The sequence below is a fragment of the Bubalus kerabau genome, chromosome 6 (genome assembly GCF_029407905.1).
Source record: "Bubalus kerabau isolate K-KA32 ecotype Philippines breed swamp buffalo chromosome 6, PCC_UOA_SB_1v2, whole genome shotgun sequence".
Taxonomy (NCBI): domain Eukaryota; kingdom Metazoa; phylum Chordata; class Mammalia; order Artiodactyla; family Bovidae; genus Bubalus; species Bubalus kerabau.
Genome location: NC_073629.1, coordinates 34,739,199 through 34,753,894, shown reverse-complemented (window position 1 = coordinate 34,753,894; position 14,696 = coordinate 34,739,199). Strand labels below are relative to the sequence as shown.

Below are 14,696 nucleotides of genomic sequence, written 5' to 3'. Positions count from 1 at the left end.
TTTTTTCCACCCTAATTTTACATTGTAAACATTCTCACCTTATTAAGAAATTCTTCAGAACAATTTTTAATGGTTGTATTTAATTGTGTGCATATGACATAATTTAAACATTTTCCTGTTGTTGGGCTTTTAAGTTTCCAGCCTTTCTATGTGATAAACATTGCAGTTATGAACAATTCTGTGCATATTTTTCTTGCAGCTTTTTTTAAAGAACAAATTCCTGGAAGTGGAATTACTGTGTCAAATAATATGAACCTTTTTAAGACTCTTGATCATAGGTTGCCAAATGCTTTCAGAAAAATTCTACCAGTGTTTACAACCACCAGTAGAACATGTGTGTGTCCCATTTCACTATTACACCCTTGCCTGCTTTAGGACTCTTTTCCAATTAATCTTTGCTAATTTGATGGGTTAGCATGGTTTATCCTTGTTCTCTTTTCAGTTTTATCGATTCTTTGTGAGGTGAACCTTTCCCCCCTTGTTTACAGAGGCCTTTTTTTTTTTTTTTTAAGTTGTCCAGGGTGAAGAGCATTAGGCAGGAATCAATGGATGCAATACCAGATTCGGGTAGAGAATAGGGTTCAGGGTCCACAATCCAGTCTGGGTGGATGGAGGAGGAGGCAGAGTTTGGGAAGGAATTTGGCTGCAGGGATGGTGAGGACTGGGAGAAGCTGGACAAACAGCATTAATACAACTGGGTTTGGGGGACAAAGGGCTCCCACAAGGTGGAGAATAGGAAAAAGACTAAGCTGCTAATACATTAGGTCTTTTCCCCCATAGGTTTCCTTTAACCCTGGTGGTAGGATTCCCTGCCACTTGGGAGTAGGGGTGCTGGTTGGGTGGGGTATCTGCAGTCCCCAAAATAGCCCAGCACACCTTCTTTATAAGCTACAGGTGAATCAACTGAGAGTGTACAGGGGACCGAGGCCAAGGACACAGCAATAATAGGAAACATTGAGTGTAACTAAAGCCAGGCACTTCTGTTACTTCATTTATCCTAACAGCTTATAAAGTAGGTTCTCACACTCATTTTATAGAGGAAGTAGAAGCAGCACAGAGAAGTTAACAATATTCCCAAGGGCAGTCAGGAAGTAGGTGGAGTCTGGAATTGAACCTAGGCATTCTGGCTACAGAGCCTGAGCTCTTGACCAAGTACACAGATAAATGTGGGAATGGGAGCCAGAATTGCAGGGCACACCCTGCCCAGCTACGCCTGCCTGAGTAAGAAAACAGGCGACCTAGAATAAGAATGCGGGGAAGGGCTTCAGCTAAAGGAGAATCCTGGGATTATAATAATAGCTATCTGTCTTATTGGGCACTGGCTTTTTGCCCAGCATCTTGCAAAGGTGCTTAACGTTTAATTCTCACAATAACCCCTTTGAGTGAGGTACTGCGATTACCCCATCACTTTACTCGTGAGGAAGCTGACGCACAGAAGTTACCCAAGACGCTGCCGGACGGATGCGAAGTGCCGGCTGCCCACGTGGCGCCCGGGAGAGGGAAAATGGCGGGGGCGGGGCCGCTTAGCGGGGGCGGGGCTGGGCCCGGGCAGGGGCGGGGCCACGGACCTAGCGGTGCCTGGGGCTGCGGAGGAGAGCGCTGTCGCTGGGGCGGCTTTGGTGAGGTCGCACCTGTTGCGTGACTCCCTCACGGTCCAGCTACCGGAATCCGACCCCGAATACCCTGAAAGTGTGGAGAGAAGTCCAGACGAGTTCCGGGTCCCGCTCTCTGGGGAGCACGTGGCCTGCCCGCCTCCCGAGTGCCGGGCTTGGGGGTCGGGGCTCCGGGGTCTACAAGGCCAGTACAGCGGCCCAGGTCGGCAGGGGGCCCGCCTCCAACCAGCCAGCAATTTTGAAAGACTGTCTTACTTCTCCCATCTCAGTGCCAGGGCAGGGGCCCTTGGAGCCACTTGGCAGGGTCTGGACCCTAGCCCTCCTCCCCTCCCTCGTGACCGGGTTTCCAGGCGGTGCAGACCCTGGCGGACAGACTCCCTGGTTCCCCACAGGGCTCGGGCAGCATGGCCTCAGGTGAGTGTGTGCGTGTGAAGGGGGGCAGGGTCTCTGGGACAGAGAAGTGCAGTGGCGATAGTGACAATAGGGTGGGCACTGCCTTCAGACCTAGGGAAGGCGGCCGGCTCCTGGGGAGCGGCCAGGAGAGCAGAGCCTGAGTGTGGAAAGACAAGGAACCGTCAGAAGCTATTGGGGTCGCTTTCCCACACCCCAAAGAAAGCCCCTGCTTCCTTGCCTCCTTGTCTTCTAAGAGGGCAGCTTCTGTGGACAGTGGAATTTTCCCAAGACAGGCTCCTCCCTGGATTGGACTGGGATTCTCAGTTCTACCCCATCGTCCCAGAACTGAACCACCTGGGGCCGGAGGTTCAGATAAGGAAAAAAGGGGATACTGCCCCAGAGGGGCTGTGTTTTCACGGAGTCCGCTGACCCTGAAAGAAATGTGTTCTGAGCTTGGGGTACCTGCGCTGGATCCCTCTCTCTATTATTATCTTTTTTCTCCCAGGCTGGCTGGACCAGTTGGCTTGAACTTTGACTCTCTTGCTCCAGAGCCCTGGCTCATAGCGGGATTAGTAGGGTGCTTGGGGCTGGCCCATCCCCATTCTGTTTCCTCATTTCTACCCCCTCAGGCCCAGTTACCATCAGTCGAGTCACTCCAGGGATTGAGAAAGGGAGGGATAAGGGGCAGGGATGGAGGCCGCCCCTTCCTGAGGTTGCCTAGACAACATCAGAAATCGTGGCCAGGGCCTCTTCCGCCTGCGGGGCCTCTGCTTCCTGCATCAGTCACTCCCGCTGGGGGCGGGGCGGAGGAAGGGGTTGGATGTGGCAGAGCCAAGCCCAGCTGGTGCAGCTCAGACTACCCCCGCGGGCTCCGCGGCAGCCTGAGCCATGGCATCTTATTCATCTGGCCCCAGCAATCCCAAGGCCAAATATCCCTTTAAGAAGCGGGCCAGCCTCCAGGTTTCCTTTGCAGTACCAGGTGAGTGTATGCCTCCTGTCCTCAGTCTGGCCCTGCTCCCCACCCTCACCTCTCACCCAGGCCACTGGTCCCCTAACGAGGGGGACTTCTCTGACGCCTTCTCGGCAGTGATGCACCTTGTCCTCTTCCCAGGGACAGCTGGCTTGGGAGGCGGTTTGGGGCGGAGGTGGGGTGCAGGGTGACTGGTTTCCGTGTCAGGGATGCGGTCCTCTGTAATGAGGAGTGGGCGTGGGTGTGGGTGCAGCAAGAGTGTACTTGCACACGTGTCCGTGTGTGGCTGTGCTAAGATTATTTGCATGTGGAGTGTGTGTGGAGTGGGGGATGTGTGGGACTGACTGGTTTGCGGACTGGCCACACTGCTGGCGGCTCGGGCTGTCCTCCTGAGGTTAGTTTCTCTTTCCGGGATCCCAGATCTTGAACCCTCTTACTGGTTGTCTGACATTAGGGCATACTTACTGCTGTGGGCATCCAGGGGCTGAGGGCTCAGCTGTATCTATTGTTTGCAGTTTGTTCATTTCTGGTCTGTCTTGCGAGCTTCCTCGGAATTGTGGGGTGCCCTTGGGCCGAGCCAGTGTTGGGGCTCAGGCTGGGGCTGCTGCCTGCCTGCATGTGGTCCTGCACCCTTTGGTTCGGCTCCCACTCCAGTAGACATCTCTGCACCATTTGGAGCTGGCAGCTGTGCCCATCTTCCTGAAGGCTCCACTGCCCAGATCTGTGTTTGCTGAGGGAATCTACCTGCTGTCTGCTGGTCTCAGGCCTGTGGCTAAGGGAAGCCCACCCCTACTTTGATGACCAGGTCAAGCTGGTGTTGCCCATCCCCCCAGCAGCTGTCTGTACTACCTTCTGTTTTTCTTATGCTCCTGAAGATGATGGCCTGAGTTCTGTATTGGCCTGAGGGGCTCTGTTCTCTGTGCCCAGGTCTGTGCCCCCACAGCGTGTGTCCCCTGAGGCTAGATTTGTCCACATTCGGGTGGTCGCATGGTGGGAGCAGCTGATACTTGTAGGTCAAAGCCTCGAGTAGTGTCTGCCTACCGGGGCAGCCTTGGTAGTGAGTGAGGGGCTCTGGTCAAGTGTGTAGACAGGTTGGCAAGAATCTTGGAGTTAATGGGAATGGCTAGGGCATAGCCCCCTATGACTTTTGGCCACCTCTCCCACGCTCTGTGTGTGTGTGTGTGTGTGTGTGTGTGTGTGTGTGTGTGTGTGTGTGTGGTGTGTGTGTGGTGCTGTGGCACAGACCCTGGGAGAAAGTGACCAGTAGGTGACCGGTCCTCAGGGAGTGGTGGTTACTGCCTGTCTGTCACCTTTAGTGAGCCCTGGCAGTCCTTTATGGTGGTCCAACAGGCTGAGGGGATGGTGCTGCTTGCTAGGACCTGTCTGGGCCACCCCAGCATTTCTGAGGAGGCCCTAGGTCACCCTGCTAGGGGAGGTGGTTGAGATCAGGGCCTCTGTGTCAGTTCTGCTGACTTGATACAGACCAGTCCTGGGGGTCTGTGGCCGGCCTCTCTGGAGGGGTTAGAAAAGGGGAAGATTGGGTTGGATCAGGGTTCTTGGGCGGAATACAAGAACCTTAGGCTGTGCCTTAAACTCTGAGGGCTGAGCTAGTGCCCATCTTTCCTTCCTTTTTCTGCTCTGCTCTCTTCCAAGTCAGAGATAGTGTCCCCACCCCACCCATTCTGTTCCCTTCACGCCCAGTCCTGTGTGCCTCTCTGATCTGGGACCCGAAGCTCCACCCACCCCCAGTGGGTGGGACTGCATGTGGGAAGTGTTTGGAGGGTCCCAGAAGTTCCTAATCACAGATGATGGGGCTTTCCAGAATGCTTGCAGAGCCGTATCTCTGTGTACCTTATGGTAGCTGTGTGGCTAGGCAGGGTAGGACCCCTTATCACCCCATTGTAGGCAGACTTGAAGCCTCCAGATGGTAGAGACTCACCAGTAATTGGGAACAGAGTCAAACTTAAGTCCTCCAAATTCTAGCCCTATGTCTGAACCTCTCTTCCCAGGCATTTTGTCCTCGACAATAGGCTTGGAGAAGAGTTGGAGGTCTAGGGGGCTGTGAACTGGTCTCTGGGGCAGCAGGAAAGCTCTATAAATTGGTTGCTCCCTGGACTGAGTGTCTACCCCTGGTGCCAGCCAGCACATCTCCCCTGCAGAGGCCCCGTCTCTCCCAAGGGACCCCATAGTCAGGGGCCCAGAGGACAGTGGTGAGCAAAACAAGGCCACTGGGCAGAGGGAGCTGACCTAGGGGTGTTGGGGTGTGGAGCCCAGGAGGGCTGCTGCCCTCTCCTGCCCTTTGGTCAGCCAGGCCCTGCATGCTATCCCCTAGGACACTGCATTTTAAAGGGGCTTGTCCCTTCCCTGCCAGCCCACCCTGCCCATATCAGCCTGCTCTGCTCCTCCCCCTTGGGGGCCCCACTTTGGGCTGGGCCCTGGCACTGTAGAGGTTAAGGCCTTGTTCAGTTTGGGGGTTTCTCTTATCTCCCAGCTGTGCTACTCCTTCCCTTGATTTCTGAGCTCCCCTGAGCTTCCCCAGCCCCCTGCTTGCCAGCATCCCAGGGTCTCCCCTGCACGCAGCTGCACTTGGTACAGCCCATGCCGGCCCCTGAGCTGTCCTGGGGGACTGGCTGCAGCTCCACTCAGCAAACAGGCGGGCGAGGGGCACAGGGCTGCTGGCCGGCGCTGCCTGACTCTGCAGGTAGGACCCAGGCAGGCAGCAGGGTGTCTGTGTGGGGGGCTAGATCCTAGATCTGGGACAGATACCCCCTCTTCTTTTTGTCCAGCTGTGGGACAGGACTCAGGTTTTTGGGAAGCAGCCTGGAGACTTCAAAGCGTGCCACCTGGGTAGAGCTTCCAGTCCATCCCTGAGCCACAGTGGGGAGGGGAAAGGAGGGTGCTGAAGGGGAGCACCCCAGAGCTGGCTGGAGAGCTTCCTGCCGGGGAGGGTGGCTTGGGGAGCCCAGGGAGGGTTCTTGGGAGTGGGCTGGGAGCTTAGGCAGCCTCTCTAGACTCTTCAGCTTCAAGGTCTTTAGTGCCAGCCTCCTGTGGAAGCTGAGGAATCCTTCCCTCTGTGGAGAGAGACTCCAGCTGCCGATCCTCCCTTCCTCAGGCCCTCCCCAGGGCCTCCGGCCCAGATCCCGGGGCCTCTGAGTGGCGCAGACTGTTTGTGGCAGCTCCCTTTGGAGGGGCAGCCAGCAGTGGGAGGGGCAGGCTGAGGCCAGGCCACATCTTGGCAGTCCTGGGGTCCTGGGGGAGAGGGCAGGCCTCCCAGGAGGAGGTCAGGGTCCTGCTCCCAACCAAATCCTCCACTTCCTCTCCTCCTCTTCCCTCGGGGGCTGGTCCCCAGGCCAGAGCCGAGTGGCAGCTGTGCTCCCCCAGGCTCTGTAGGTCTAGGTCAGCCTGCCCTCGAGGGGCCGTCTGCTCATCCAGAGGCAGATCTGACCCTGGACTGTCTGCCATGGAAGCTGTGCGCCGGGCTTCGCTGGTGCGGATGAGCACCTGGAGAGAGAGAGAGTGTGAGAGTGTGCATATGTGTGCATGGATACGTGGATGCTGCCTGTAGCAGGTACTCACCTGGAGGTTCTCTCACGGCCCGATGGAGTGGCCCCTAGTCCAGGATCTAGAGTTTTATTCCTGGGGTGAATGAGTCCGTTTGTTGTAGGGGCAGACTCTTAGCCCCACCCCCGAACCTGGAATGGGTGAGGGGTCCCCAGGCCAGACTGCAGGTGAGGTCCACGGGTAGGCTCACGCCTCAGCCTCTGAGCGGGGCTGGCCTGTCTCTAGGGCTGCCCTGGGGTCATGCCAGGGCCCAGGGCTTCCAGTGCACCCAGGCCCTGGCCCACACCCTTTGACCCCACATCACTGTCTCCACAGAGGCTCGGGGTGGGCTGGGGGCCCCTCCGCTACAGTCTGCCCGATCCCTGCCAGGCCCTGCCCCCTGCCTCAAGCACTTCCCGCTCGACCTGCGCACGTCCATGGATGGCAAATGCAAGGAGATCGCCGAGGTATCGCTTGGCACCACCCCCTGCGTTTCCCCACTCACCCTGGTTGCTGCCTCCACGCCTGGTCCCCACTCCCTGCACCCCTCCACCTCAGCTGTCCCCTTACTTTATATTTGGCTCTGCCCTGATCCCTAGGTGGTCCCAGGTACCCCCAGCCCCTGTCCCCTCCCTGCATCCCTGGACCCTGATGGTTCGGCCACACTGACCCTTCCTTCCCTCCCACCAGGAGCTGTTCAGCCGCTCCCTGGCTGAAAGTGAGCTCCGCAGCGCCCCTTACGAGTTCCCGGAGGAGAGCCCCATCGAGCAGCTGGAGGAGCGGAGGCAGCGCCTGGAGCGGCAGATCAGCCAGGATGTCAAGTGAGCCCCCAGCTGCAGAGCCAGGCGGCCACAGGGCGGGGGCTTGGCCAGGCTGCTGCAGGGTGTAGGGTCACAGCCAGGCGGCGGCTATGGGGTTGTGGGGAGGGGCACAGGGCAGTCCGCCCAGAATCCCTCTGTTTGGTCCTGGGTGCTTGCAGAGCCCCGTGGTTGTTCTCTTACAACCAGTCCTGCCCCTGGGCCACCCCCGGGAGGTGGCACAGAGTAGTGTGGTGTTCAGACATAGGCTTTGGGGTCAGGCTGCTGGGCTCTGCCCGGTTCAGCCTTCTGCCCACCAGTGTGTCCGGGAACATGTTGCTTAACTTCTGGGTGTGTTTTCTCATCTCTGACGTGGGGCGAGAGCAGCCCGCGTGGCCCAGGGTTCTTCAGCCCTGTGAGGGCCACACATGACAACACGCTCACGGCACCTCGGACGGTGTAGGGCCCTGGCTGGGAACACGGGCCTCATCATGGGCCTGCCTCTCCTCTCACCTCCAGGCTGGAGCCGGACATCCTGCTTCGGGCCAAGCAAGATTTCCTGAAGACTGATAGTGACTCGGACTTCCAGTGAGGAGGGCAGAGGGGTACGGGGGCTGCGGGGCTGGGGCCTGTCCCTCTGCTGCTTCCAGCCCCTCTCTTGTCCTCCCCACTTGTAGACTCTACAAGGAGAAGGGTGAGGGGCAGGGTGACCGGGGCCTGTGGGAGCGCGACGCGGTGCTGGAGCGGGAGTTTCAGCGGGTGTCCATCTCTGGGGAGGAGAAGTGTGGGGTGAGTGTCCCCGTCCTTGCATCCTGCTGGGCTCCTCAAGTCTGGGCTATGGGGATAGAGGCTAGAGGGGCTGTTTCTCTTTCTAAAAGCTGGAGAGGCAGAGGCTCTGGTTGGGAGCTAGTCACCCTGTTGAGCATAGAATGGTCTGAGTGTTTCTGGGGTACGGGCCTCAGGAAGGAGGTGAGAGCAGGCTGGGTCTGGGACTGAGGAGAGCGCGTCCACATCTCTGTCTCTAGGTGCCCTTCACAGACCTGCTGGATGCAGCCAAGAGCGTGGTGCGGGCGCTCTTCATCCGGGAGAAGTACATGGCCCTGTCGCTGCAGAGCTTCTGCCCTACCACCCGCCGGTACCTGCAGCAGCTGGCCGAGAAGCCCCTGGAGACACGCACCTACGAGCAGGGCCCCGACACCCCCGTGTCCGCTGGTGGGACCCCCCATCCCTGTCCTACTCCATGTGCCCTGGCATCCCAGCCACCCTGAGCCGTGTGCCCAGGAACTTCAGCCTGCCTCCTTCTTCCCAGCCTCTTGGCACGCAGGGCGGGGAGGCAGGGGCAGGAGCTGTCCTGCTGGGGCCTCTGGGCCGGGAAGCGGGTGGCCTGGAAGAAGAGCCCTGGCCCTGACTCCACCCTCCTCACCCCTGCAGATGCCCCGGTGCACCCACCAGTGCTGGAGCAGCACCCCTATGAGCACTGTGAGCCGAGCACCATGCCTGGGGACCTGGGCTTGGGTCTGCGCATGGTGCGGGGCGTGGTTCATGTGTACACCCGCAGGGAACCTGATGAGCAGTAAGAGGGGTGTAGGGTGTGCTGGGGGCCGTGGAGGGGCAGAGACTAAGGGGATGGCATTGGCTCAGGAGGGCCCACAGGGCCTCCTGGCTTGCTCTCCTCACTGAAGCTCCCCTTACACACCAGCTGCTCAGAGGTGGAGCTGCCATATCCCGATCTGCAGGAATTTGTGGCAGATGTCAATGTGCTGATGGCTCTGATCATCAATGGCCCCATGTGAGTCCGCGCCTGTCCCAGACACTCGGCTCCTCTCCCAGCTCGGATTTTTCCAGTCTGGCCCCTGACACCTGTCATCCAGTCTCACCCTTTCATAGTCCCTGAGTCCTAGACGTCCTCCATCTTCGGCTGCTGTCCCCTTGGCTGCCCCATTCCTGACCCTCCGGCTCCCGCCCTTGTCTCTGCCACCCAGGCCCTCCCGGGTGCCTCCCTGCATGCCTGAGCCCCTGCCTGGTTCTTCTCCTGCCCAGAAAGTCATTCTGTTACCGCCGGCTCCAGTACCTGAGCTCCAAGTTCCAGATGCACGTGCTGCTCAACGAAATGAAGGAGCTGGCCGCGCAGAAGAAGGTGCCACACCGAGATTTCTACAACATCCGCAAGGTGGGCCCTCCCCACCCAACTGACCCAGCACCCCTGTCCAGCCTCCCCCTCCACAGCCTGCCCGCCTCCCCAGCATCCAGTTTGGAGAGTCCTCCCCCATCCCACCGCCCAGGCCCCAGCAGTCCCCGTTCCGTCGCAGGTGGACACTCACATCCACGCCTCATCCTGCATGAACCAGAAGCATCTGCTGCGCTTCATCAAACGGGCGATGAAGCGGCACCTGGAGGAGATCGTGCACGTGGAGCAGGGTCGTGAGCAGACGCTACGGGAGGTCTTTGAGAGCATGAACCTCACGGCCTACGACCTGAGTGTGGACACACTCGACGTGCACGCGGTCCGTCGATGGCACGGGGGCTGAGAGGCTGGGCTGGTGTGCAGGCTGGGGTTCAGGGGTGACCTGGGTTGGCCTTTCTCCCCCAGGACAGAAACACCTTCCATCGCTTTGACAAGTTCAATGCCAAATACAACCCCATTGGGGAGTCTGTCCTACGAGAGATCTTCATCAAGACGGACAACAGGATTTCTGGGAAGTACTTTGCTCACATCATCAAGGTGAGGAGGAGGGCAGCCCTCCCTGACTGAGAGCCTGGGTGGCTGGGGGTTTGTGGGGTGGGTGAGAGGCGTGAAGAAGTCAGACAGAGCGTGCCTCGTGGGCACGGGGACAGGGATAGGGGAGAAGCCTGAGGGTGACAGTTGCCCACGCATGCTGCTCAGGAGGTGATGTCCGACCTGGAGGAGAGCAAATACCAGAACGCGGAGCTGCGGCTCTCCATCTACGGGCGCTCAAGGGACGAGTGGGACAAGCTAGCACGCTGGGCCGTCACGCACCGTGTCCACTCCCCCAACGTGCGCTGGCTCGTGCAGGTGCCCCGCCTCTTGTGAGTGTCCCTGGGCGTGGGAGGGAACGTGGGGGGCAGAGGTCATGGGGCCAGGGCTGGCCTCCTGCCCTCTGGGATGGCTGAGCCTCCCCCATCCCAGCCAAGCCCTCGGAACAGGAGGGAGCCCTGGCTCCACTCACGGTCTCTCCAGCCCCTCTCACTCAGTATGGCTCAGAAGTGCTTCTGTGGTTCTGCCCTGACCTGCGCACGCCCGTGTACCTACATCTCGCCCGCAGCGATGTGTACCGGACCAAGGGCCAGCTGGCCAACTTCCAGGAGATGCTGGAGAACATCTTCCTGCCATTGTTCGAGGCCACCATCCACCCTGCCAGCCACCCGGAGCTGCATCTCTTCCTGGAGCATGTGAGGGGGTAGCCTGGGTCTGGGTGTGGGGAGGACACTGCCTCAGGCCTGGCTGTAGCTCTGGGCCTGACCCAGCATCCTGGGCCAGGTGGACGGCTTTGACAGTGTGGATGATGAGTCGAAGCCCGAGAACCATGTCTTCAACCTGGAGAGCCCGCTCCCTGAGGCTTGGGTGGAGGAGGACAACCCGCCCTACGCCTACTACCTGTACTACACCTTCGCCAACATGGCCATGCTGAACCACCTTCGCAGGTGCCTGCCCTGGGCTCCGCAGGTGCTCCCAGCCCCCGGGAGGGGGTGGGCAGCAGGCCCCGGTGCACCTGCCTGGCGTCTCTACCCGCATGGCTAGCTCTCAGTCATCAGGCCTTGCTCTGGGCCTGCCCTGGGACCTGCTGGGGCCACCTGACCCACGTCTTACCCCCAGTCTTGGATCTGATGGGTTGTTTCTCTGCCCCTGGGGCTCTGTAGTTCAACCCTGACAGCCAAGAACCTACCGCTGACCCTGGTCCTTGGCCCACACAGTCACTGGGTTGGGGCTCAGGAGCCTGGGCGCACCAGGCTTGGGACCCAATGCTGTCTTCTGGCCCCCCAGACAGAGGGGCTTCCATACGTTCGTGCTGAGGCCACACTGCGGGGAGGCGGGGCCCATCCACCACCTGGTGTCGGCCTTCATGCTGGCTGAGAACATCTCGCACGGGCTGCTTCTGCGCAAGGTCAGGCTCTGCACCCCTGCCTCCGCCATCCCAGAGGCTCCCCTCCTCCCTGTCCATCAGGCCTCTTCAGCAGCTGATCCTCCTCCTCACCCACCCCCAGCTGGGACCTCAGCCTCCACACCAAGGCCCCAATTCAGAACCTGGCTGTAACCAACCCTCTGCAACTCCTGCCCAGCCTGGACTGCCCTCCAACCTGCACTGTGGCCTGGACCCCCCAGAACCAGGTGTCCTCCCCAACCTGACAGGCCCACCCTCCCTGTCGCCCACCCAGGCCCCGGTCCTGCAGTACCTGTATTACCTGGCCCAGGTTGGCATTGCCATGTCCCCGCTCAGCAACAACAGCCTCTTCCTCAGCTACCATCGGAACCCGCTCCCCGAGTACCTGTCCCGTGGCCTCATGGTCTCGCTGTCCACGGACGATCCCCTGCAGTTCCATTTCACCAAGGTCAGCGCCCGGTAGGCAGCCAGGCAGGCGGGTGTCCTGGGGCACAAAGGCCTTCTGGACTGAGGGGCCTCGGGGCTGGTGCTGCCCTCTGCTGGTGGAGCGCAGTGTGCCTTGTGGTCAGCCCCCGGGAGGGGTGGGCAGCAGGCCCCGGTGCACCTGCCTGAGGGAACCTGGCCCCTGCAGGAGCCGCTGATGGAGGAGTATAGCATCGCCACCCAGGTGTGGAAGCTCAGCTCCTGTGACATGTGCGAGCTGGCACGCAACAGTGTGCTCATGAGTGGCTTCTCCCACAAGGTACCCACCCCCTTGCCATCCCTCTCCTCCCCCGCTCTGCATTTGGGAAGGTCCCGGGGTGCTGGGCTCGGTGGTGAAGAATCTGCCTGCAATGTAGGAGACTTGAGTTCAGTCCCTGGGTTGGGAAGATTACCTGGAGGAGCAAACGGCAACCCACTCCAGGGTTCTTGCCTGGGAAATCCCATGGACAGAGGAGCCTGGCGGGCTACAGTCCATGGGGTCACACAGTCGGACATGACCAAGTGACTCACACACACAGACACGCAGGGCTGCTGGCCCCTCAGAGCGAGCTGCAGCCCTGCCCCTTACCCTGCCCCTCCAGGTGAAGAGCCACTGGCTGGGCCCCAACTATACCAAGGAGGGCCCTGAGGGCAACGACATCCGCCGCACCAACGTGCCGGACATCCGCGTGGGCTACCGCTACGAGACCCTGTGCCAGGAGCTGGCGCTCATCACGCAGGCCGTGCAGAGCGAGATGCTGGAGACCATCCCGGAGGAGGCAGGCATCACCATGAGCCCCGGGCCTCAGTGAGCCCGGCCCCTGCGGTGCCCTTCATCTCGGCACCTTGCCCATGCTCTGTCTGCAGACCCTCCCAGCCTGTTCTGGTCTCTGCACGTGTCGTTCTTCCTTGTTCTGTCCTGCATGTTTCCACCTGTGTCTGTCCCTGTGCTGCCCCGGGCCAAGTGGAGCCGCTTTGCCCTCGTCTTGGCTCACGTGGCACCTGAGGGCCCAGGTTTGAGGTCTGCCCCACCGGAAGCTCTGTCCCAGGATCCTCTGAAGCCTGACCGGTCCTTTGGGCATCTGAGAGCTCAGGATGGTTGTGGGGGGCTGGCCCCTCTAACCCTTGGGGTCCTGCTTGGGCAAATTCAGCCTTTGACTGGAGCTTGAATTTAGGCCCCCGTCTTGTTTATGTGGCCGGGGAGGCAGTCAGGTGTGGCCTGTACGCGTATGTTGTTGTGGGCATGGGCCGCCTGGGATCTGTGAGCTCCCCCAGCTCCTCGGCAGGTAGGGTTGGCTGAGTCCCAGCCTTGGCTTCCTGGACTCAGGCCCTGGAGGTGCTGGACCACCGCCTCTGCCGAGTCACTGCCCAGCAGCTCTCTCTGTTCTTTTCTGGTCTGTGTGCTCCTCTGGTGTCAGCTTCTGGTGCCTCTGTGGGAGGGGGCAGCCGCCCTGTGCCGTGTCCGGGACCCTTGTAGCAGGAGGGTCCCGGATCTGCCACCGGCCCTGAGGGTAGTAACCCCACTGTGATCCCCAGAGTTTTGACCACACCTGGATCCCCCCTGGTCCCCTGTGTTGTGATCTGGACTGAGGCCTTTGCTGTGAAATGCAGTGTTTCATACAATCCCATCTTTCCTAGTGCATGAGAAATAAAGATTATTTAAGTAATGAGGCAGGTGGAGTCTCTGTTGGGAGAGGGAGAGCCGTGGTGGATGGTGGCTGAGGTCAGATCCAGGAGCATTGTGGATGGAGGGACAGCAAGTTCTGAGGGGAACGAATGGACTTGACTGTTTATGCATGTGGGAACTGACAGAGGAAGCGAGGTGGGAGGAGAGGCCCACCAGGGACCCAACTGCTGCCCCTAGGCCCTCATCCAGCTTGGCCCACCCCCTCTGAAATGGACAGTTGGCTCCAGGTCTGGGGCACATCCATATCACATCATTTTGGGGAGTAGCATCCCCTTTCCACTTTCTCCATCCTCCCTCTCAGCCTCCGGTAGATGTGGGAATATGTGCTTACATGCAACCCTGAGGCCAGTGGTTCTGCAACTCCAGGAGCATCAGGTTCTTCTGGGGAGCTTGTTTAAAATGCCATTTCCAGGTCCTGCCCTCAGAGACTCTGAGTCAGTAGGTTGGAGGCGTAGTGCAGAAATCTGCATGTTCCCAGCAGATTCTCTTGCAAAGAGTTGGAGCAAGCCTGTGCCTTCTGAATGCAGACTTAAAGCAACTTGGCTTCAGTCCCATGGTTAATGCATGGTTTTTGGGACCACCTCCTTGGGCACAGAGGTTGTTGGAGTCTGTTGTTCATGTAAGGAGGAGAGTAGGGTCTTGGGTTGGTGATAGAGAAGCTGTTTCCTGCTGCTGCTGCTGAGTGGGGAGAAAGACGCACTGTTCATTCTCTTCTGACATAATTAGCCCTGGAACAGCATGAGCCTGTGTGACTGAGGGCCTGGTGAGGGAGCAGGAGGCTGGCTTCTTGCCTACTCTCCGTCAGCCTGCCCCTCTCCAGCCCCATCTCTCTTCCTGCATCTGCGCCTCTGGGCAGAGGCTCCCTAATGCTGCTGCCACCTGAGGGCTACGGGCTCGCTCCTGGCCAAGACCCAGGGTCCTTCTGTCTTCAGAAGCCATCTCTAGCCAATTCATTCTAGCCATTTATACAGTGGAGAGCAGAGTGTTAGAGCTGGATGATGAGCAAGAGATTGTACAAGTCTGGCTGATATCTGTTGGGGATGGAATGGGCCCAGGGGATGGAATGGGCCAGTGGCTGAGTCTGGGCTAGAGCCAGGGGAGCTCGGGGCCCAC

The 14,696-nt window shown here is 59.4% G+C and overlaps 1 protein-coding gene across 4 annotated transcripts; it reads left to right on the top strand.

Moving 5' to 3' along the window:
• The first annotated feature begins 1,587 nt into the window (after positions 1-1,587).
• AMPD2 (adenosine monophosphate deaminase 2) lies at positions 1,588-13,563 on the top strand. 4 transcript variants are annotated; one of them, XM_055584823.1, is made up of 18 exons: positions 1,588-2,027; positions 6,853-6,983; positions 7,207-7,337; positions 7,833-7,901; positions 7,991-8,102; positions 8,339-8,525; positions 8,745-8,886; positions 9,013-9,102; positions 9,354-9,483; positions 9,623-9,817; positions 9,904-10,035; positions 10,198-10,361; positions 10,598-10,724; positions 10,813-10,976; positions 11,317-11,437; positions 11,709-11,882; positions 12,066-12,176; positions 12,499-13,563. In XM_055584823.1, exons 1-18 carry the CDS (start codon positions 2,018-2,020, stop codon positions 12,706-12,708), a joined length of 2,400 nt encoding a protein of 799 aa, XP_055440798.1. In that variant the 5' UTR covers positions 1,588-2,017; the 3' UTR covers positions 12,709-13,563. The 4 variants fall into 4 exon arrangements, 3 of the variants coding, with proteins under 3 accessions (XP_055440798.1, XP_055440799.1, XP_055440797.1); XM_055584822.1 differs by lacking the exon at positions 1,588-2,027 and adding an exon at positions 2,055-2,985; XR_008715703.1 differs by lacking the exons at positions 1,588-2,027; positions 11,317-11,437 and adding an exon at positions 2,049-2,985 and having other exon boundaries at positions 12,499-12,535.
• Positions 13,564-14,696: the final 1,133 nt, after the last annotated feature.